At 32.2% G+C, this 24,723-nt stretch overlaps 1 protein-coding gene across 9 annotated transcripts in view; it reads right to left on the bottom strand.

Annotated features, from left to right (window-relative positions):
* LOC130445928 (synaptosomal-associated protein 25) overlaps positions 1 to 24,723 on the bottom strand; it is a 119,191-nt gene that overhangs the window by 31,094 nt on the left and 63,374 nt on the right. For 5 of the 9 annotated variants that reach the window (XM_056781837.1, XM_056781836.1, XM_056781835.1 and 2 more), the window contains exons 5-6: positions 6,250 to 6,367; positions 3,754 to 4,027 (exon numbers count right to left, since the gene is read on the bottom strand). In XM_056781837.1, coding sequence (XP_056637815.1) covers positions 3,754 to 4,027; positions 6,250 to 6,367 — 392 coding nt within the window. Of the gene's footprint in view, positions 1 to 3,425; positions 4,028 to 6,249; positions 6,368 to 24,723 lie in introns of those variants that run through there. The other 4 variants (XM_056781832.1, XM_056781830.1, XM_056781829.1 and 1 more) reach the window with 1 other exon arrangement.

Raw genomic sequence — 24,723 nt, 5'->3', positions numbered from 1 at the left:
ATATATTCTATAAAATCTCAATTCTATTACATTCAAATCTCAAATACCAATAAAATTACTAATACTACGCCTATCAACCAATGATAAAACAGACCAGTTATAACGATATAAGTTTAACATCCGTTTGATATAATATAATATAATCAATTCGTATATCAAATGGAGGTATTTGACGGATTGAATAGCATTATTAATTCTATATTGGGTTCGTAGAAGCAGATTTGTTTTTAGAGTGATGCTGGGAAACCTTTGGAGAACATGAAAATCTCGTAACATTTTTTCTAACAATTCATTGGGTTTTGCCTAATGGCTACAACTAGTGTTAATACTTTTAAGCAACAACTGGTGTTAATTTGATGAATTGTAATTATCAAGACATTATGGATACGAATTCTTTTAACAAATAACGTAGATTAATGGCACTTGACATTGTTATCTTCCTCGAATATTCTAATTGTTACTATTGGCCTATTTTATTCATTTAAGTTATATTGATTATGTTAATAGCACTTTACCAGTCTCTTCGATTTTTACGAATATATTCAGTTACATTTTTTTATTATAGTGCAGATAATTTCGATAAATAACTATATCATAAGATGCTATTGACAATAATTGTAAGTTTCGTTTTTGACAATTCACTGATTACGTGATGCAGCTTTGCGGAATTCTTCCGCGATTTCCTTGAATTTTCATTGAAATTTTTCTGGGAGCATCAGAATTTCTTATTCTTGACATAATGAATACACTGTTTACACCACCACTCACAATTACACTGTTTGACGCGCGTTTCGATACTATTTATCCTATTTATACAAAAGAATTGGAAGGAATATTTAGCAGAGTGGATTTTAAATTGGTTTATAAATCCAACAATACATTAAAACAATTGTTGGGCAATCCTAAGGATAGAATAAAAAATTTGGAATAGAGTGGTATATATGGAATTAGCTGTAGTGATTGTGACGGCAGACTAAGTATATTGGGCAGACTAAGATATCCGTTATAAAGAGCACATAGCTCATTTAAAATATGGAAGTGTAATCGTGAGTGTTGGAGTAGTGGTGGTGTAAACAGTATATTCAGTATGAATATCACAAACGGTTCCAGAAATTCCAAATTTGTTGATTCTTGGCATGTTTATAGAGCGACAGTTTACGAGCGATGAGAATATGTCATTTATGACAATGCCATCATCAAGTTTGACATTTGTAATGGTGAACCTACTCATAATGTGTTGTTATACGAGTACTGTTTGAGTTGTTTACAGATGTTTGAAACATTCACCTTGGTCAAAAAATGGAATTTAATCGCGAAAATTTTCGTGACTTTCGATGTGGATTAAACCAACAGCAGCGTGCCGACCAATTCGCTACGAATTTGGCTTTCAAAAAGGTTTCTACGCTTTGGATACCGCATAATTTGACAATTGCTCAAAAAAGCTCGTGCCGTTTGGTGCAAAGAAATGCAGAATGACAGCCGACAAATTATGGATCTAAGCATATGAACCCGAAACTAAACAACAATCAACTGTATGGGTCTTTCAAGAACAAGCCAAATCTATCAAAAGTTGTTCTCTCACGAAGCACTTCGAAGCAAATAGTCTTATTTTCGCAAATCAGAAATAAATAGCGAGGTCAACGTTATTCTACACCTCAAGAAGCGGTTGATCCTAAAAGACGTCCTGCCAACATTTTTTCTGGCCATTTTGAACGAAATATGTTTTATTGGTTTATTGTGCAGGAATAAAAAAATAACGTAAAATCGATAATTTTCCTCGCATCTTTTAAATCCTATAGTCTATTTCAGAAAGGTGTAGAGTAATAAAATGGGAAATTCCGTCTAGGTCGGCTCAATTTCGGTGTCGGCCATAGGCGTAGGTCTTGAAATAGTATGTTTTCCGGGCTGAAGTGTCAATATCAAAATATTGTGTAGGGATTACTTAAGTAGTAGATTATACAGTTACGTTTTGCGTTTAACGAGTACCGTTTAACCTTCTACTAGTGCGTCTGCCTAATTCCAACCCTATTTCAGATTCGGCTTTTCTTTTTACGAGAATCCCTCCGGCACGCATTTGGCACATTATTTTCAGTGTTTGTGAATGGATAACAATAGACTAAACCCATAAATTAACCCCAACCCGGATGGTCCTACCTGCACTTGATAAAAAGAAAAAGAATTTTACAATGAAATCAATGCCAAACTATGGAAGTGTCTTAAATATTCGTTGGGTCGCCCTGTGGTCCCTTTGCATACCTAATGAGGTTTTATTACTCTATACTTTTCTGAAATAAACTATAGAACCCACGCAATTCTCTTGTTAAAAAATTTTGACAACAAAATCGATGATAAACTATGGTTCTATGAACATGAGAGGAATAAGAAAACCGCGGCAGTGGCCATTTTTTCTAAAAAGAAAATGTCATTTTTCTAGGAAAATTTCAATGGAAACCCAAGGATTTTTCCAGTAATCTTTAATACTTTCTATTCTCTTCCAGTACTCCAAAAGGCTGGAGTCAGAAAATCGCGGACAATCACTGGTCGCTGGTACAATCTATCCGGATCTATTAGGGGATAAATTGCACTACCAGCTTAAGGTATATTGCAACCACTATCACAAATATTTTCAGCAGCTTCACATAACGTTAGAGTCCTCTTTAATACCAAAAAGTTATATAGTCGTCAACTCTAGGGTTAGATTCGGGATAATTCCATCATGAGTAGTATTTGCAAGATCTAGGTTTTAGACAAGCATAAGCGACTAATGAACGATGACTCCTTTTTTTGGAGAAGTGCAAGTGAAAGCAGCTACCAACGCACGTCTTTTTTTAGCACTACAACCTACATAATTTTAAGACCAATATCCACAAGCATCTTTTCCCTGCAGGCACCACTCTTGTGCTAGCTTGCGTTGCATTTGAAGACTTCTAAGTATCTGTACCGGCTTTGTCCTCTTGTCTATATACTATACTTGCACTGGTGAAGCATTTTAGATTAAATTGAAACAATTTTCTTCCATTTGTACTTAATACTTTCGTCGATTTCTGCTAGATCTGATCTGATTAAAGGCTTTTTGAGGCAGTAGTGCCCTGCAAGGAGGTGTAGCTTGCATCCAAATAATTTTTCGATATAGAGATTTCAGGGTCGCTATGGAGATATCTAGGGAGCTTCATTTAGTTTCCTCCCTTTTTACAAAACTATTTCCTTTAAGACCATTTTCCTATACTAGAGAAATATTTGGAACCCATAAAAGGCGTTTTTGCTTATATTCTATTTCTTCACAGGAATCGAGATTGGAGAAACTCGTTTTTTGGCGCTCCTCCTTGGTACTATGGAAGGTCATTGCAATGATACGTCACATTTCCAGATTACGTGATAAAGGTTCATCAGTGTATGCAGAAACTTTTCTATTTGAATTTTCGCAATTTTCTTGGAAAAATCTTCGTCTAGCGATTCAAAAGGTATCAATATTCCAAAGATGTCCTAATTGTGACGATACTGACCTTGGAAGAGCTACTGAAGCATCATTCTTTATTATTGTGTTGTATATTGTATTTTTTATGAATTGTAGAAATTACAACATAATTGTAAATGAGAAATGAGTGCAGCATTTGATCAGCTAAATTCAAGTGATTTTAAAAAAATTCGAAATGAAAAAAGTAAAGAAACTTTGTAAAAAGCACATTTAAACTTACCAACATTACCCCTAGTTAATTTATTGTTCAAATTCAATAAACGAGACAACAAAATTACCTTGAGATTGATACGATCGATTTGTCTGTTCTGATTTTCCAATTCTGAACCCATATCGATCGCCATGTTACGTAAATTACCTATCATGGTATTCACTTGGCCTACATTCTCTTCCATTTCGTCCTCTCTTGCATCGTTTGTAATCCTGCCGATGTATCCACCTTGTGGTCCCATTCCGTTGCGGTCGTCCATCATCCGTTGCGGTTGGTTATTAACGACTTTTCCGTCATCATTACCTTTCCACGTACCTTCGTCCTCTTTGAATGAAGATCCCCTATGTAAATAGAAATTTATAAATACATATCAGTAACAAATTTTCAATTTCATATAATTATGAAAATATTGTAGTTCTTAGATAAGTTAGCTTATTTATGATGGAATCAATGAAGAGGGAATGTATTGGGTGGAAACATCTTATCAGAACCAACTTGCTGAGTACCTAAATTAATGATAGTAGTTAACAAAGTTTTTATATTTCTAGCTGAAAGTTATTAACATATTATGGAGATGTTTTAGATGAGATTCTTTATTGTAGACTAATAGTAATCCCGTGATATGTTTTTGTCCCAAAATACATATTGACGTTATTTAAAAAACTCCATTAATCCTTCCCTGTTTATAACTCATACTTGAAAGTTAAAAAAATAAATTAATTGGACGGGCTGAAGGCTTTTTTGATGTAGCCCATTTGAGGTGCCTTTGTACAATGGCAGGATGTTAAGTCCAGCAAAAACATAATATCGTCTCCAGCGTGATGTTTATGTAAAAAATTAACTAATTAACTGAGACAGTTGTTAATTTCAATTTCAGAATCTACAGCTCGTCTGGATATCCCTCTTGTCGAAAACCCGCACCGACCAGACCTTTATCAACGAGTTTTCCTTTTTTCTATATTTTACATTGTTAAGACACTTTTCTGTATTTACACTGTAAAAACCATCGTTCCCTTTTATTTTTAAATTTGAATGAATATGAATAATATGAAGTATTTTTAATCGTCCATAACAACGATTTTTTCATTCTCAAAATGTATCCGCCTTAGTTGACAACAGCTTCTTGGTTTGGTGTATATTTAGGACACTTTTGTTTTTTGCGGTATTTTTTCACCAATTTCATACTAATTTCCGGGAAATTATTTGAATTATGGTTTTCACGTGGTAATTTTCTCATGGAAACCCCAGCTCTGTCTTTTGTTCTTGTTACAAGTATTTCTGCTCTTTCTCAGATACAAATTCTTGGTTCCACTATTTACGAGGTTCAGAATTTGTATCTTTTTAGCACGTTAAATGCTTTTGCGTAAAATTTTTTGATTTTGGAAATTGCGATCTATGTCAGGCTTTGGGATCTGCCCAACCAAATTTTGAATGCTTAAAGGACTTACCTAATTTCAAGAAAATAAACAATTTTTTGTTTGAAAAACCATTCTGATATTGTTTTATTACAACCTATTTTTACAGACGATAATTTGGAGCAAATACGGAATGTAGAAAAGTATATTCCGCACTATCTATTGTTTTCTATTCTCCATAAATCCTTCTATTTTCAATTCTTGTTTTTTATTTAATTCTATTCCATGAATGCTGAACACGTATTTTCGTATCTTCTGGTCTTCTAGGTGCCCAAGCCATTTTATTTTATTGAAGAAAGAGAATTGAAAATGGGAGAGTTATCTTCTAAGGTTAATGATTTATGTAAGCGAATATTTAACATCCGTGAGGAATTCTACTAGCCCTTTGAAAACAAAATTCCCACCATTTACACATTTCTTAAGATATCCCGGGACAGAAAGAATATATCGACATGCGGTTTTCGCAATTTTAATGTTAATTTTGTAATGCATATATTTTAGTAAAACATCTGTAATTTTTACGATTCTTAAGGAGAGGCTTAGACCTCATTGTAAATATTTTATTATTAGTTTTTAGTTAGTACAAACCGACTCTTTCAAGCGTGAGGACGCTCCTCGAAAACGTAGTCTTTTAAATAAAGACTTAATATATGAATGTTAAACACTGTGTATTTCATTTATAAATATAAAACCTAATAATCACGATTACCTATCCATAACTTTCAACAAATTGCTTAGAATTTATAAATTTTATATTGCTAGACAAAAGCTCTTTCAAACAACATCAAGTTTATATACAACGGCAAAGCGAAACCGGACTTACAGATATTTTTTCATAACAAGGTTCCCACTCTCCCCTACCTTTTATTAGGAGAGATACAGTAAACCTGTTGAAATGAAGAATGCGCAGAATGTTTTAAAGAATCCATTATCGTAAACAATGTACCACTTAGTGGGTAAATTTAAAAAAAATCTGCTTCATTGATTTCTGCGTTTCCTCCCTGAGACATTAAACTATTTCTGGGGAGAAGCGCATTATTTTCCTACCTTGATACGTATATAACTATTACAGCGTCGGTTTCGTTAATTACTAGCCAAATCTCGTAAAAATCCAATGTATGTAATCAATTTAATATAAATTCACTTACTTCTGACACGGTAATACGCATAGTCCACAACATTTTTCCATTCCGGTCAAGTTCTTTTCGGCTTCTCGCATATCGGTATTAATTTGATCCATTCCATCCTCAATTCGGTCCAATTGTTCTACACAGAAATATAGTTCAATATCCAGAAATAAATAATCTCCAAACACATTTTACCATATTTCTAATTAATGTGATCATAAATTAAATATCATGCTCATGCTTACATTTAAAAGATATGGGAAGTTGAAGCCAAAAGTTTAAAAGCAATAATTACAAATTTTCTTGATTTTAGAGTAAATATCATGTATGTTATATGGTTTTACGTACATATAGTATATACTTAATTTCTGTATTTTTTTTTGGTTTACGATACATATTTGTATATTTATAGGTAAACAAGTTTCGCATTAAAGTATTGAATGTTGAATTTCCAAACGAGAGAAAATCTTTTCAACTATGATGTGGGAAACTAAGACTGCAGTGATTGAGTTATATTTTTATTATAGGTACAGTACGATATTTTCGATGTTAAAAAAAAACAATACGTAGTGCAGTTCGCGAATTCTTGACCTCATATAGCATAAATATATTTGTCTGCGTCAGTGATAAGTATCAAGCTTTACACAATTTGCTGCTTCGATCTATTTAAAAATAGAAGAGCTCTAACAACCACTCAGTTTGTTTTAGAAAATGTCTCAAATTTACTTTCGCGTTGTTCCCCTGAAGAAGGATAAACACCAATACAATTCAAAAACAGAAAGGAGGCTGTTTACGGTGACTTGTGTCCATCATTTTCAACAATTGAAATTGGTCTAAGTTGTTTCGCTGAGCACGAAAATCATTAGAGATAACCAACATGCAGGAGGTGACTTCTCCAAGTGTAATCCAATCAATTGCAAGCGGTGATTAAACTATAGTCTTTTACTATGTTCCGAAATCCAAGAGATTCTATGGAGTGATATCGGAAAGGAAAGTTCGTACCAAAAACCGCAAAGGTCACAAAAAGCGCCAAAAAAGTGATGGTTATAATATTTTGGAACTGCGCGGGTATCCTTTTGATTGATTTTAAGGTATCAAATATAACCATGAACGCGGCATATTACTTCGACTTACTGAAGGATTTGCGTCAAAAAATTATCGAAAAAAGGAGCGCGACAAAATCAGCCGATATGAGTGCTTGCTTCATGACAATGCTCCAATCCACATTGCTTCGCTTTCCAAGGCTACTGAAAAAGAATGTGGCTTCACATCCACGTTGTAGCCCTGACCTGCTACTTGCTGAAACTTGCTCGAAAAGTAAAAAATTGTTATTAAAACCTTAAAGTAACACATAGAGAGTATATGAACATATCGCAAACCAAAAACCTTTTTTAAAATTACGTCAGTATACAAGATCAATTTCTTCGGCTTGGGTAGTAAATAGTTAACCTAAATCTAAGATCATTTAAATATTTTATTATATTGTAAATATTCATTAGATGCCCTTTTGGCGTACCAAAGTTAGCATATTATAAAGCAACGTTAATTACCACTATAAATCTAGTTATCTAACTTCACTTCAAAGCACTGCGTCCCAAAATTTTGTACATCTATCTAAAACTGTTGTATATTAAAATAGTTACATACAATGTGTGCCGAAGAGGTGCAACGACGAACCATTCTCATTTCCAGTTTTTATTTATTGAGGTTTAGCCCAGCGCAACACAAGAGTCATTTCTTAGTCTTAAAAAGACATGCATGACCCTAAGAAACCTATTTTTCTGTAAAGTGATATATACGGAAAAATTATTGAGAAAAGTTGTTTTAAATCAACATCTAGACCTGTATACCAAATTACAAAATCCGTTTTCAATTTTTATTTATATTTATAATAAAAAAATTCATACTTGTCTTCTTACTACTTAGCTACTTAGCAATAAGCGTTGATGATGTAATAAAAGACACACGATATTTCGCAATTTGAAAATGAAGAAAAACAGTCGTAGATAATTTTATTACATTATGGTAATCACAATAACTCAATTGGGTGAAAGTAGAACGTGTTATTGATTATATTACCAAACCATTGATCAATTATATTCCACCTGGCTTCTGTTGATATTAAACTTTTGGCTATTTTAATTGGGCTTCTATTTTCTATTCTAAGTATATTTGGCGGCATTGCATTGAAAGCTTACAATCTAACACATGCAAAGATATGACATGAAATTTGATAATTCAGCATTAGCGGAAAAAATAGTGGTGTGAAATAAACGTTTAAGTTTGGAGTTAGTGTTTTAAGACTTACTTGAAATCGTGTTAATATCCTTCAAGGGTAGTTATTGTAGGTGTTTTTAGAAAATCTTTATATTATATAAAATATATTATAAATTATTTTCACTTTATAAAACCTTTTGAATTGGAATAATATGAAGGGTTCGATTTCCATGTATAAAATATCGACAATGTGATTATTAAAATCGTATTTATAATACTAAAGTACTTAAACTGATTGATATAAATTATACCATATATTCAACTCTACACTATTAAATTTTTTTCTTTAATTACCATGAAGGCTAAAATTTCTTATCAGTTTGTAAAAATACCGAGTGTCCCAATAAGAATGGTTCTCGGCCATATCTCGGGAACCGTTTATAGTACAGCTTAGGGAAAGGAAAAAAATTATAACAAAAGTGACCCCAAGAAAACCTGGAAATTATTTACAGCGTTGTAGGTCCACCGCCAGAGGGCGTAATCAAATAACAAAAATTATAAAATGAATAATTTACAAATTTTGTCTAATTAAGATGCATTTAAGCTATGATTATCGTATTCTTCAAAAAATTTAGCGTATATTTGATTTCACAAGTTTTAGTCTATCTCTTCATATAAAAGATGGTGGGAAGCGGGAACTTTATTATGAAAAAACGCCTGTAAGTCCAGTTTTACTTAACCTAATTAGGCAAAGTATTTTTGAGGAGAATTCTCCTACCAATGTAAGGGTTATAATTTCGAAAAAAACTAATTAGTAACGTATACGCTAGAGGGCGCTATTTATTTATTTTTTCAAATCTAGCTTTCCTCAAAAAATGGTAACATACAGTTTTAATTAAGGAATATTAAAGTAGACTAAATTAGCAACAGAATAGCGAAAACCGCATGTCGATATATTTTTCCTATTACCAGATATGCTAAGAAATGTGTAAATTTTAACCATTTTCCTTAACATAAATCACTCCGGTTTGATTGAATGGATTTTAACATTTTTTGACTCAAAATTTTCTTTCTTTTACTAATCATAGTTCCAATTACTATGTCAATATTACTTATGCTGTTACCGGAAAACTGCGTTATGGAAGTTAAAATGGAAATATAACTTAAGGCACCTCGCTAGTGACGGCCCATCATTTTCGATACACGCGTTTATTCTTTGAAGAGTAGATTGAACAATTTCTGCTCTCGAAATACTAGAAATCTAAGACGGTTAAGTCTGGTGACCTGGCTGGCCAAAAAAATAGGCCTCCACGTCCTACCCACCTATCAAAGTAAGCATTATCTAAAAATTATCTAACTTGTCTGGAGAAATGCGCCGGACACCCATCGTGCTGCGCATCGTACTTGTGTTTATATATTACTTGGAGTGCAATTAAACGAATTAAAATTTACAAAGATTTCCAACAATGCCCTCTCAAGAGCCTGAAAACGACGATTAGATTTTGTAAGTATATGTTTCGACAATTCATATTTAATGGGAATGAAATGAAAATACTTTGAAAATGTTTTGTCCATGGTACACAAAAAAAATATTCAATTTTCCAAGTATTTTCCTTTATGTTTGAAGATGGTATTTCTGAAATGTGTAGATAATATTTATCTGTTGATATTTTCAAGTTTTACAGTAATGTTCAGTTTTAATATGCTCTTCTTTTTCATAAATATATAGTTTAATTCTATTGTACAAAAGGTAACTCAAAATCTGGATCGGAGAGAAATGGCAAAGGTATGTTAAACAAGTTATCATCTTATTCAAATAAAAATTATCCATTACCCTCTAATTGCTCATATTGACCACTCTCATAATATGCTGAAGTAAATGTTATCCTATAATATACACTACTTTTTTGCCTATGCATCTTCCACTGATCCGAGTATCCAAAAATCTGTTTTAATAAGAAGTTGCAACTGCCTCCAATTTTTCATAGTTTATTTGTTTTTTCGGTTTATTATGTCCCATGAACAATTTTATTCAGATTCTTGTAAACCATATATAATGTTCATATTATATTTTTATGTACATTAAAGTTTAAGATGGAAAAAGGATATAAGAAGGCTGACATTCTGTAACTCATTGGCATCAATATTATATACAGGTATATTTAATAATGATTCTGACTATCGATATATTGAATAGATAACGCAAGCTACACCGTTTGAATTTATACTTGAGCCTTAACTTAATTTAAATAAATTTAGTAAGAAAATAGTAATTGATTCCAAATTCAAACTGAAATAAATGACAACAATATAGTTGACACATAATAACTTGTCAGAGATAGTTTGTTTGTTGTATGGTAATTTAAAAAAATTCCAACTTATTCAAGTTAATTGAGTGATATAGTAATGCATAGTAAATTATGATTATCCTCATTATAAACAATACAAATTATCCTCATGATAAAACAAAATTATATAGTAAAATACCTAATCAAATTTGCTACAACTCCTTAGTGAATTTTTTAGAATCTTTTGTGATTTTCTCAAATTGAATTGAATTATTTTGTTTAATAACTTTTTTAGCCTTAAAACTTCCTAAACACAATTACCAAATAAATTTCTAACAATGTAATGTGACTAAAGATACTTTTTTACGTCGTACTCTATGAATGGATTAGTAATAATACCTAATTTGATTACTACATTTTGTCAATATTCTGTAGTTGAAACAAAATAGGAACAAATGAGCAGTGTGTATATGTACACTCCCGGTCAAAATTTTTTTCCAGTCCATAATCTATTCATTAAATTTCGAAATAATAACTAACAACAAATTTCTCTTTCATATTGTCAAGAGTATATCGAAACGGTGTCTTACAAACTCATACATACAAAAATCATAGTATTAGTTGTTTGCTTTATACGAGCGCATTTTTTTTTTATTTTGTTGGTCAGAGTGACAACTTAAAACTTGCTACTATCTGATTTGTTTATCATTTTTTTACTATAAATTGTATCTTTGATGTTTATGATTGTAGTTTAGCTCATTTAGCCGTATGAGACGCAAGAATATTCTGTGATTTATACTTTTTAGACCAAGACATCTTTTTGTGAAGTTCGTGTATAAATCCCCCAAATTCTAAAATCACGTTTTAAAATTGGTAAAATCAAAGAATATCAATTGAAAAATATCTCGACGTACCGTGGACTAGAAGGTGGAAAAATATGCATTCACCAGCTTTGGAGATATAAAACATTCAGGAAGGCATAAGGCATTGAAAACCACAACTGCTAAAGATAAACGTATTGTATTGATCAGTGAACGTGATCAACGACTCACGTGCCCAGATATAGCAGCTAAGAACAATGAATCTAGGGATCTACCTTTGAAAATTTCTACGGTGAAAAGGAGGTTGGGAGAAGCGTGCCTTTTTGGAATCGTCTGTTTGAAGGATCAAGTATTGTACTTGATGGTCAAAAAGAAAAAAAATATACAATAGACGAAGAGTTTTAACAAAGGAAATTTTTTGGGGGAATAAAAACAAGTGGAGGACTTTATAGAAGAGAACTAACGAATAAAGGAAGGTGTTGAATAAACACCCATCATTAACAAGATTCGTTTAAGAATCTTGTTAATGATAATACCAAAGAGTAAAATGTAGGTGGGGTATACTAAAAAGAGGACAGGGAAATAGATTTGCAGAAAAGGTAATTGAAGAAGGGAAGGAAGTACGAGAAGGAAAGGGAGACTAATGAAAAATATAGATGCAGATATCAGAGAGGTTAGAGAGCGTTAGAGGTAGAGAGAACCGAATTGGAGTGCAAATGTATAGAATCTTAACATGTGGAGAAGAATTGTGGAATTAGTTAAATAACAATGAGAAAAGAAAAATATTTATGACCTTTCTGAGCTTGTAAATATCCTGATACGATTAGTACAAATGACACCGTAGCGTTGGTTTTTGAATGCTCAATCAAAGTAAATCTGTCGATTATGAAAATTAACTTTTATCATATTCTTCTTTTTTAATTTATGGATCTAGCCTTATGATAATTGATGTCGGAGCCTTTTGTACGAATATATTGGTAATTATTTCTATATTTTTGAATCTAAAAGCAAAACAATCACATTTGAAAAAAGATAAATGTTTGACTTTACGTTATATTTGGTGATGAGTAATCTGTTATCGTTAATATTTGTGATAAATAATAAAAGTGGATTTTTGCACTATGAGTTTTTGAATGCATTCATAAAATTCAGGTTTATTGTCAGTATTACTTTTTGTTAACATTATACAATGATTTGAATTATATATTGAGAGCTGCAAAAACGCATCATTTCTCACTATACACTCGGTTTTATACTCATTTAAAAATATAACAGTACAAGTAATGTCAATATTTTATACGTGAATACCGATTAATGTTGTTCGTTACGTAAATATGTGATCAAAAATGTATATCATGACGATACTGATTCCTAAAAATTTTTTATAAAACACACTATCACTAACCGACATATTGACACATTAATTATTATTATTCATGTTCAGTATTATACATAAAAATGAGACGTAGCAAATAAGTGATACTGCATTCCTTGCCTAGCGTCTTTAGTTTGCCCCTGACAGAGGATCGAACCATCTTATTGATTGTGCAATAGTTTTTACATTTTAATAATACCACTTTCAACCTTTCGTCCTGATATTGCCCTAGAAGACTTTTTTACTTCTCAACATGATGTTACATCTCAAAGAAACTAATCATCTTGGGTCCAAGAAGCAGTGAGTTTAGGAATTTAGCAGCAAGCAGTTTATGAACGGGTTAACTTCAGACGAATAACAAGGTAGTTTTTTTGTGATAGCAACGTTGGAATCATAGTGAGTTGAGCCTATTGTGAAGATCGATGATAGAATTTTGTGGAAAACTTTATTAATTCTAATTAATTCTTTTATTGACACATTCGTGTCAATCGTATTAATCGTATCATAAGAAGTAGTCGGATATCAAACATTGGTCGAAAGAGACTTTTTTATGTTTCCTAACTATACATGTTACCTTGTAGGAGAGGGATTTCTATCAGGCGAGGATAGTACCGCATATCTAAATGGTCTTCTGAGGAAAAAAGCCGCAAATGATATTTGTAGGATTAAAAATATTGGAGCATCGCTGGATTAAGTGTATAGACTTAGAAGAAGGCATTGAAAATTATTATGATTGAACGTGATTTTGGAAAAGAAATGTCTTGTTTCTTTGTTAGGTCGACAATTTTTTAGATAAAAATTTCGTTAAAGGGAGAAATTTTATTTGGTAAACAACGTTATTTCACAGAGAAAACTTTGTTCGTTGAAAGCGCGTAACAAAGCATTACCATAGACACACGGGAGGTAATCAAAATTTTAAACAAAGCCATAATACTATTAAAAGCACAATTTTCTTTGGATTTTTCCCTATGTTTATTAATTCAATATAATATGGAAATGTTGACAATGAAATGTACGATACAGCTGTATTGTTATTGCACTAGATCATAATTTAGATTATCTCGAACGGAAATAGTTGTCTTTAAATATGAATAGCAGCAACCAATCTTCAATAAGAATTTCTTTCAATTGTTTTTACGTTATTGAAATTTTTAAATATCGTGTATGGATGTATGAATACTGAACATGAATTTTACTAGTTAAATTTCGTGATAGTGATCAATATGTTGTTGAGAAAAAAGAATGAAAATTATTATTCAAAGAAGCATAATCCTTTAATTTTGTAGAGCAGACTTTGGGCTTCTAAAACATATATATTGACGTCTTAAGCTGTATATTTTTTCATTGTAGCGTATTATATGGTCAATAACAGAGGGGTACATTTTCATAACAATAGAAACAGAAATGTATCGTTGATAAATAAATCAAAAGGAATATAATATCATCATAATTATTGAAGAAATAATTCTGGAAATATACAATATATTTGATACATTCATTTTTATCCATGCATGTATCTTCTTTTAAAGATTCAAACAGTTGTTGAATTGTAAAGAATTTTGGAAGAGTATGTGATGCCTAACAATTTTTGGCAAAATTTTTTTGAATTAATATTTCTTGTGCTATTTCATCAATAGTATAGTCAATTTATTATATAGTCAGGGACCGTTATGTCCTTGTGATAGGTCCATGGTGTCCCACTAAAAACTACCATAAGCCAATGACGTAGTGTGTAAATTTTACTTTCTCGATGTAACAGCGGCAATTCGGATCATCCAAGACGACCATCTCCGGTTGAAAAGTCAATTACCAGTCGACTTTTTCGCCTGTTTATGTAGAGCAGTTGATTGGTAAGAATGGAAAGAGAGAGAGAGAGAGAGAGAGAAATGTTTTATTAAGATAAGATTTAATATACAGAATAAAATCATAATGAATAACTAAATTATAGGTAATAGTAATAGGTAAATATTATTATTATTAGAATCGAAGTCGTTTACAGAGTAAAAGACACTTTCCACTAATATACCATCAAATTATTGCGGAATGCGGGAAAAGATGATATCGATTTAATTTCAATTGGCAATTGATTGTGCATTTTTTGTATTGTATGAGCTTTTAACTAATTCTGAACGTGGAGAAGGTAGATAAAGGTCGTGCTTCGCGTTCCTAAGTGCAACGATCTTTCTCAAATTGGAGAAGTGTGCTTACGAATTAGGCAAAAAGTCCTTGCAGTGAGCCCTGGTGTTAAGTCCGAGTAAATATCTAACAGCTCTCATTTGTAGTTTGAACATTCGCTCAAATTGATAACTTTTTAGATAAGGCTGCAATATACAATAACTCTTATTTCAAGGAATTATCCACAAGCCCTAAAAATTTTACAGATTCAACGACGTCAATGATGGTATTTTTATAGGATAAAAGTTTTGTTTTAGAAACATTAAGACAGAGAAGGTATAGTCCTATGAAGTGCCGTGAGATCAGGGCTGCTCCAAGAGAAACTAGTGTCGTCTGCAAATAGACATTTTACCACTGATGTATAGATAGGCGATGTGGTTTATAAACGGAAGAAACAAAATAGGGCCTAGTACTGAGCCTTGGGGCACTCCACATTCTATTGGCTTGCAAGATGACATCGTTGTGTCAACCCTTACAAGCTGACTGTCGGTAAGGTATGACTTAAACCATGCGAGAGGTGTTCCCCTGAATTGTAATTTGTTAATTAAAATGTTATGATTAACACAATCGAAAGCCTTAGAAAAATCACCAAAAGTTGTTGCAGTGGAGTGATGGCTGTTTGGGCTAGAGTAGACATTATTAAAGATGGAGAAAATAACATCATTTATGCAATAGTTACTTAAAATCCCAAATTGATGGATAGAAAATATTTTATATCTAAACAGAAATGATAAAAACCTCTTTTTGACTAATCATTCTATGATCTTAGATAACGTGGGAAGGAGTGCAATTGGGCGATAAATCGACGCTTTTTTTTATCTCTTCCTTTGTGCAGATGTATATTATAGCCGTCTCAAGGCAATTGGGAAAAATGTCATTTTGAAATAAAACTTTAAAGTGGTAAGGTCATTTTAAGTGCAATCGGGCAGACTTGAAAACATATTCCATATGAGTAATCATTTCTGATGTCATGAATTGCACTGCGAAGCTCTACTAAAACTACGGGCATAAATAAGGAACTGTGCAAGTTAGAATTAGCATCAGGTAGATATGAAAATAGATCATGAGAAAGAGTTATAGAATTTGATAAATTTTTGGCTACATTTACAAAGTTATTATTGAGGTTATCAGGTGAAATACATATTATGCTCTATGAAGAAGGCTTATTTGTTAGAAGATTCACAATGAACTGTTTCTTTAGAAATATTACAAGAACCGGCGAGTATCCTATTTTAATAAATATCTTTGATAGCTTTTATTGTTTTATGATAAATTTTTCTGTATAGTTTCACGTAATTTTTAAAGAATACCGTATTCGAGAATTTCCTTAGGTGCGATAAAGATCGCATGTTCTTTGCAAATATACGTTAACCTTTAGTGGACCAGGGTTTATTTTGCTTATTTTTTCCCTGAGGGAAAAAGACTCTTGCCTTCATCTTGTGTTACATCAGGTATTTCCCTACATCTTATCAAAAGACTACTGTGAAATGTGACAGCAGCTCTTATGGCTACACCAAGAATAGGTTCTGAGTACATTGGTTGATTTGCTGATCCCAAACTGTCGAGCGAATTAGTCTTGTCGCAGTGCAACTAAACCAGCTGAACCTTACCAGTTATCACTAACCAGCTAGTATAAGACGTTTTACATTCTAGCACCAGCTTGTTATAAAGTAACATATCATTCGACGGTTACTACGAGTACTTAAATGTTGAGAGTTAGCAACACGGGAGTTTGACATTGTTGAAGTTGAACGTATTCAGAACCTGTTGTCATACCAGTGGTTTTTGGGTTATTTACAGATTCAAAAACTATAAGAATATTTGATATATACATATATACGGGAGGTATCTGAAAAGCTATTTGGCAATCATATAAGTGAGTCGTAATGAAGATTTTTTTTGGTAACAGTTCGCCAAATGCCATTTGACGATCGTCTCAGATTAAGGTTAAAGAGACAGAAGGGCCTATCGGAATATCAGAAAAAGGTACTTGCAATAGAGAAAACCTGTATCTATCACTACATCTCTAAGACGAAAAAATAGTCAAGACAGTGAATTGCAAAGGAAGAACCTGCTATGAAAAACGCAAATATGGTTTCATCGGTCGGAAAACTGATAGTGATCGTTTTTTTAGGAGATATGTTTATCGTCTACCTTCAAAATAGGAAGATAATAACTAGAAAGTATTATTTATCATTGTTTGTTAAAGTAGAGGCAAAAATTACAAAAACGGACGCACCTCATCACCTGATCACCATGGCTAACATTCAAGAATTGGTTCACCACCCACTCTATTCATCACATCATCCGATCTGATGCCTTATTTTTTAATCTTAAAGTTTCACTTGTATCAAACGAGGACAATAACGCGTTTTTTAATTAGAAATACAGTAACTAAGAGGGTTGCTACTTAAGATATGGCAACACGGATGTGAATATGTCAAATCATTTCATTCGTCAAAACATTTCGGCTTTTGCTAATAAAGCACCATTCCTAATTTAATCGTGGTCGCATTTCGCTATAGGATTAATTTCGGAAAGGTTGTTCAAAATTGGCTGTTGTACCAAAAAACATCGATGCTGTGCGTAAACTGATATTGCAAGATCGTCATGCGACATACCGCGCTATTAAGATATACTTGGGCATTACTTCCATTCGCATACATTCAATATTTGTTCGCGTTGGATATTGCATAATTTGACAATCGCTTAAAAAAAGCTCGTGTCGATTAATGCATAGAAATGGTGAAAAAATTCAATGGCGGTGCTTCCAAAGACGTTCAAAAATCGTAAATCAATCGTTGAAGACAAAACAAAAACGTTATTGAACAGTCAAAACATCGAATTGATGGGTCATCCGCCATACAGTCCTTGTTTGGTACCCAATGATATCTTCTTATTCCCGCAGATCAAAAATAAATTGCGAGGTCAACACCTAAAAAGACGGTTGATGCATTCGAAATACATGTTTATGAGGTACATAAATCTGAATGGAAAATTTTCGGCAAATTAATAATTTGGTTGGATTATATATCTCTAAAAAGTATTTTTATCATCAATTGGTCCTTCCAAAACCATAGAGTTTTCCTAGTTTAGTCGTTAGGTCTACTTCGAAAAGTAGAAATAAGCGTTCCCAAGATTGACTTCATACTAATACAAATAAGTCAACATTTCAGGCATTTTATCTATTATTCAATGAGGGTAGGTATTTGAGGCAAGCTGAAAACTTATCATATAGCTTCCCTATTATATCCCTACACGGAATTGATCCCTGCCGTACGACGCTATACACTCCAATTTGAAAGGAATAAAATCCCATTAAAATGATCTGTCTTCTTGAGATTCTTATTTTTTATTTATAAATAATACCCCATTAAAATTTCAAGTTGCCCCAAATACATTTTTATATTTCTTTTCAAAATACTTTTACACGTTACTGGTAATGTTAAAACACCGATTAAATCCTTTGGCTTATTTTTTCATTATAATATTTTACTATAATAAAATTTTGGAAAATAAATATTTTCAAAAATGTAGGGGTTGATTTACTCACCAGCCAAGTTTGCAGTTCCGTGTTGGAATTTAATAAAAGAGCTTCATAACAAGTTTTCAACTCAACTTGTCTCAAATACCTTCCCAAAAATTAGTAACAGCTCTATAACTCTAAGTTTCATTGTGGCTACGTAAATAAACTATGGAATACAACAAAATCTAACAAATGTCAAATTCAAATAATTCATCTTAATTGTTCTCATATTATAAAAAATAATACCCCTCCGTTATTTTATAGAATTTAGTGTACATCAACAACACCTTAAGAAAGGTCAAATATCTTATTGCATATTTACTATTTTTTATTAAAAATACGCTAAAATGATACTTTTGAGAAATTTTTGTAAAGTATTATAGCTTCTTTATTTTACATAATGTTAGCGGTAATTTACAGCTTTATTATATTATAGTAATCATTGATTCATTTAGTGTAAATGTTACTAAAAACTTACTAATATTAACTATTATTCATAATTTATTAACTATGAATTAAGATTGTTTAGTTTTCAACTTATAACTTTATCATAGTTAATAGCTTCTTTAGTACGAATAATATTAGCTGATATTCATTCAATCGTTATAGTAAGTTTAATTTAATTTACGACTTCATGATAACTTAGTGATTTCCTATAACTAGATATTTTTACTAAATTATTAACAACGTAACTTGTAATGTGATTATCGTTAGCTATAACTTGCTTATTTAGTAGTATAACTTCAACTAATATTAACCGTAGCTTATACAAATTATTAGTTTATTTAATGTCACTTAAAGTAGCTGTAACTTACAACTTGTTCAATATCACTAAGATTACTAGTTGAATGCTTATATCTTAAAAATTGTTCAAGTTAGTGATGTGATTGTATCATCTGTTATTTTCGCCAGGATTTTAGCAGAATAATTCGTAAAAATGAGATCTTGTAAATGTATTGAATAATTCAATCATTATCCGAAAATATTTTGAAAATTCAAGACGCATTAACAGTACAAGTAAGAATCCTTCCAAGGATATTTTGGTCGTCAGAATCTAAATGGGAAGATGATAAAAAAGTTTCCGCACTTAGTAGTAAGTTCAACGAATGTCTAGTCTTTAAAAACTGGACTTCTTCTGGAACCTCCTTTGTGAAAGTAGAATACTTTTTGAGGGACTTTACTTTGTGCTCTAGATTGTTCTATATTCTGTAATATACTACTACTTCTATACGAATGCTTCATAAGCATACAGAACTTGGTTGTATATCAATATGAGCCCATCGTTTATCTCTGGTCGTCTCTATATACAGATATTATTATAATTCTGTTTGTGAAAAGAAATAGATTAAAAATATTCTTCTTATGATCTTGCCTCTTTATATCCTTGACTATATGAATACGAACTCTTTAGAACATCAAAGGTAAATAATTTTGATACAAGAGGGAAATACAGCCCGATTTTTTTTTCATATTCAAAATAGAGTTTTAATTGTATATTGCGATCATGTAACCAAAGGCGAAAGACTAACTAAGAATATATGGATAAAATTGAGTTACAAGACCAGAAAAAAATTTATTTGGAACAAAGTATGTACAAGAATATCTGTTTCATCTCTAATATATGAATTTGAAACAATACTGTAAAATCCTGGGTTTTTTTGTACGCTTCCATTTTGTAGCTGACTTTTTTTATAGAAATTGTTATTGTGGGTTTTTATAGAATTTATTTAGTAGCAAAAAGCTGGATCTATTTATTTTGCATTTTACAGGATATCACATACAATTCAATTAGTAGCAAAAGTACGATATTTTTGTTATTTCTTTTTGCGAAACAAAATGCTATAACGCAATTATAATTTTTGATTTAATTTTCAAAATCTTTGAATGTACCCTGTATATTTTAAGTCGAAAGTTGATTAACAAATAGACTGACGTCAACCAATTTAGTTTATTCACTAAAAATACGTTAGGTATTAAAAACTGAAAAAAGAGTTAGTCAGCTTCATTTTTTAATGGAACAATTCAAGAAAAAGAAGAAAGTAAACACTTATACGAAGGCTGTTTGAAAAGTTTCCGACATTCATATAACCTCTCTTTTAACTTTTCCTCAACACATCGAAATATTTGTCGCCAAATCTGGCGATTATGGCAGCGGTCAACCACTTGTAAATGAAATTCGTGAACTTTAGCCATAGTTTTTATGCAATCCAAAGTGAACAAAAGCGGTAACCAACGAGCGGATAACTTACGCATGCATAATATTTTAGTCAAATGCTTAATATACCGATAGCCTCTACTACCACTCTAACCTTAACAAGACGGTCGTCGAGTACCATTTGGCGAACTTTTTCAGAGAAGCTAACACGGTTACGTTTGAGTTCAGCTGCCCAAAATTTTACAGTCATAAATGATGGAGCAGAATCCTCATAAACAGTGTATATATAACTTATCTTTCAATTGCACAGATATATTGTCTTTCGAAAGCAAATATTGAATGACAGTTTATTATTTTTAAGAAAAATGTTCACAACGGCTCACTTCACTTCGCACAATAGTCAAAATGTTGGTGAAAAACGCATGCGCAACTTATATTGCTAAGTTTTCACATCTTCAGATAAAGGTCGGAAATTTTTCAGTAAAACTTCGTATTCATAGCATAATTTTTATAGGCAATAATAGAAAGAATAGAAAGACGTCGAAACTACCTCCGAAAAATGTCACAGAACAAAATTGGAAAATATTAAACAAAACAGGTTTTCAAGCACCAACAGGCAAAGGACAGAGGTTAGTAACTCATGTTGAAAATGTGGATTTCTTGAAGAAAATAGCATTTATGTACCCTAAAATACTGTCAACGATAGCAAGAATATGAACGATAATCGCTTACAAATGTAGTTCAAGTCCTTCCTGTCACTTGTAGAATAAATATCAGTATAGCTGCCAAAAACATTTAGACTCTGTGAAAACGTTTAGTTCTATCGATATATTCCAGAGATATGTCAATCAGCGCCTTTCAACAGGAAATTACGTGGCTCTCATGGAAACAACGAGTAGGATAATCTAACGTATTTAGTATGAGAGTTGGTGTCACTGTACAAATAAGTAACGAGTGAATATCCAGTTCTATTACACAAAACGAAAAATGTAAGGGATAGAAGCCGTCACCATCAATGCGGTTCAAACTTTTCGGCTACGGTAAGGAAGAAACGATTGAGGAGGAACTACAGACGTGTCTGTCGTCAATAAGCGGAACATCAGAGAGATTGAGCAGGTACGAAATATGCTGGCAATAGATCAGTAACTGACTCTACGATAGGGCCGGAGAAATCAGCAAGCACACCATTCGCACCATCGTTCGCGAATGTTTGTGTGAGAGTCGCTGGAGCTCTCATTACTATATGTTATCGGGATCCGTCTTTCCAGCGAAACATCGTCACAAGGGATGAGATTTAGTGCTACCATTTTGATCCCCGTTCCAAAATGCAATCGATAGAATGGCGATCACCGTCTTCCCTACGCCATAGAAAGGGTCGGTGAATCATCCATTAGGATCTGTTTCTGAGTGAAACCGTGAACGCCGCTCCTACATGGAGTTTTTAAAACGCTTGCTGAGACCCATCCGGCGTGAGTTGGGTGAGGTCCTTTTGCACGATAGCACGCGTCCTCACTCTGCAATCCGCGTGCAACAATCCTTGATTAAACGTGGAGGAATAACTATTCTCGATAATCCACCGAACTGGAACCTGCTTCCCCGCATGAAAGAGGTGCTAAAAGGGGCACGTTATGCGAACGTATAACATCTGTTCTGCGATCGATTCCGAAAGAGGCATTTCCTGACAGTTTTCATATACTTTATGAACATTTTGTACAATGGCGATTACTTTGAAAGCAAATAAAAGTAATACATTTGTAACGTCTGTTTTTGTTTCTTCCAATTAACCGAATTTTTTAGACCGACCTCGTATATCGTATTACTCTAAATACGTTCTCGGTGGAATTACTTGTAGATGCGGTATTACAGTTTAACCCAATAGAACTTGTTTGGACGTAAATAAAAATAAAAAATATGTGACGCGCCGCAATGTAACAATGAAAATTATAGACATGGAGCGTTTGCTACTTACTGCTAAAGTTAACATGGAAGAGTTATAAAAGAGGAAAATTGAGTGCGGGAATGATTTTTTCTAAAAGATATGGTTATCGAATCAGTCGTTTTTCATTTTTCGACCGTAATGAAAGGCAACGATAGTAATAGTTCCATCTTAACAGAAGCGGACTAAATCTTTTTATTGGGATAATTTATTTGAATATGAAATATAGTCTACTCTATCCGCCATTGGCACTAGAAATGTAAAGATAATGTAGCTAACTAATTTGAATTTTAGTTTCTTAGAAAAGCATTGGATAGGTTATATTTTGGGACTCGTTTTAAAATAATTTGTTCCAGTTTAATTGGAGAAAAATTTAGTAAAGAAGTTGTTTTATAAGAAAGAATTTTTTTGATGTACTCCATTTGCACTTTCACACACACAGAACTAAATACTCCAACTGTTTTTGAAGTTTTCAACTTCTTCTTGGTTTTCTTACTTCCATTTTACATGACTCTTCTTACAATTGAAATATACAGGGCAGTCATTTAAAGATATTTTGACGTAACTTGTTTGTGACAACCCTGCGTAGCTTTTTGTTTAGTTCAATTATTTTTATATTGATTCTCGCCAAGAATTTGTCAACATTCAAAAATTTCAACAAACAGGAGTGGATTTTGGTTTTGAAGGCAAATTGTCAAACGTAGCCGAAAAAAATACGGATGGAATATGATAATAATAAACAGATTTACTAATTTTTCGTGATGATTTTTCTTGATATTAGATCTCTTTTGATAGAAAATCAGTTCAAACTAACAGGTTAAAATTTGTTTCGACCTATTTCATATTTTATCAAAATAACACTTGACATTTTAATGAAGAACATTTTTACTTATAATATATTGAATTAAACTGATTTTCTATCAAAAGAGATCTAAAATCAATATATGGAAAGGTCCTGGAAATAAAAAAATAGAAAAAATCTATTTAGATGAATGAAATAATAAACGACAGACTTGTGGTTTGAATGATTGACGAATGAAAAAATATGTCAGTTTAAGAAAATATGTCCAAGACCACATAATGAAGAGGGAACTAATAATACTTGGTAAAAATTTAATACAAGGAGCTGAAAAGACAATTCCTGAATGTATCATACCAAAACACTGCTAATATTTTCAAAAAATATTCAAGACTATATTTATTGTTTGATCCGTTGAGCATGGTGTTCAAAAATTCCTCCAATAATGCTAAACAGGTATAATGAAAATTGAGGTACGAACATATATTCTTCAAGTACTTAGTTAGTGAGATAGAGGTTGAACAAAAGTTGATTTTCAAATATAAAAGGAGACCAGAAAGAAATTTTTTTGAATAAAATCCAATCGAACAAATTGTTAACGATGGTTCACTCGATATAATTGAGCATAATAAAGATGTTTACTGATAGTCTGTCTAAGTTTCACCACTTTAAAATGAACAATTCGTCGTAAGTTCCCCAAACACACTGAAGGGTCTTTGTGGGATGTGCACTGGTCTTTGCAGTACTTCGTGATGATTCATTCGTAGAGTCGCTACCTTTTGCGTTTCAAATTATCATATAGAACCCATTTTTAGTCTCTGTAAATGATACTTTTGAAAAAAAAACGGTTCGGTATGATGCCTTAAAAGGAATATAACACATGTGATGGATCGGTTTGTTTTGTTCTCTTCTCGAATATATTATGGAAAATCCAAACACCTGCACTGCTTATTTATTTATATTGGGTGAGAGTTCCTCCAGAAATAAAAATTACCGGATATGAAACATATTAGGGATTTAAAGCTTAAAGTTCTTAAAAAAACTCAAGGGTCCAAAAATTAGTCATTGACAAATTATAATAATTGAAATATAATAATAAAATGTGTGATTTCTTCGATTTAAAAGTTTCGTAAACTATGAATTCCATCTAGCCTGGAAAAAATATGTCACTAGGGTTCAGCTCTGTGATCTCATATGCTCAAA

This window comes from Diorhabda sublineata, chromosome 6 (assembly GCF_026230105.1).
Source record: "Diorhabda sublineata isolate icDioSubl1.1 chromosome 6, icDioSubl1.1, whole genome shotgun sequence".
Lineage (NCBI taxonomy): Eukaryota > Metazoa > Arthropoda > Insecta > Coleoptera > Chrysomelidae > Diorhabda > Diorhabda sublineata.
Note: the sequence above shows the minus strand (reverse complement) of the source record. Positions and strands in the feature narration are given on the sequence as shown.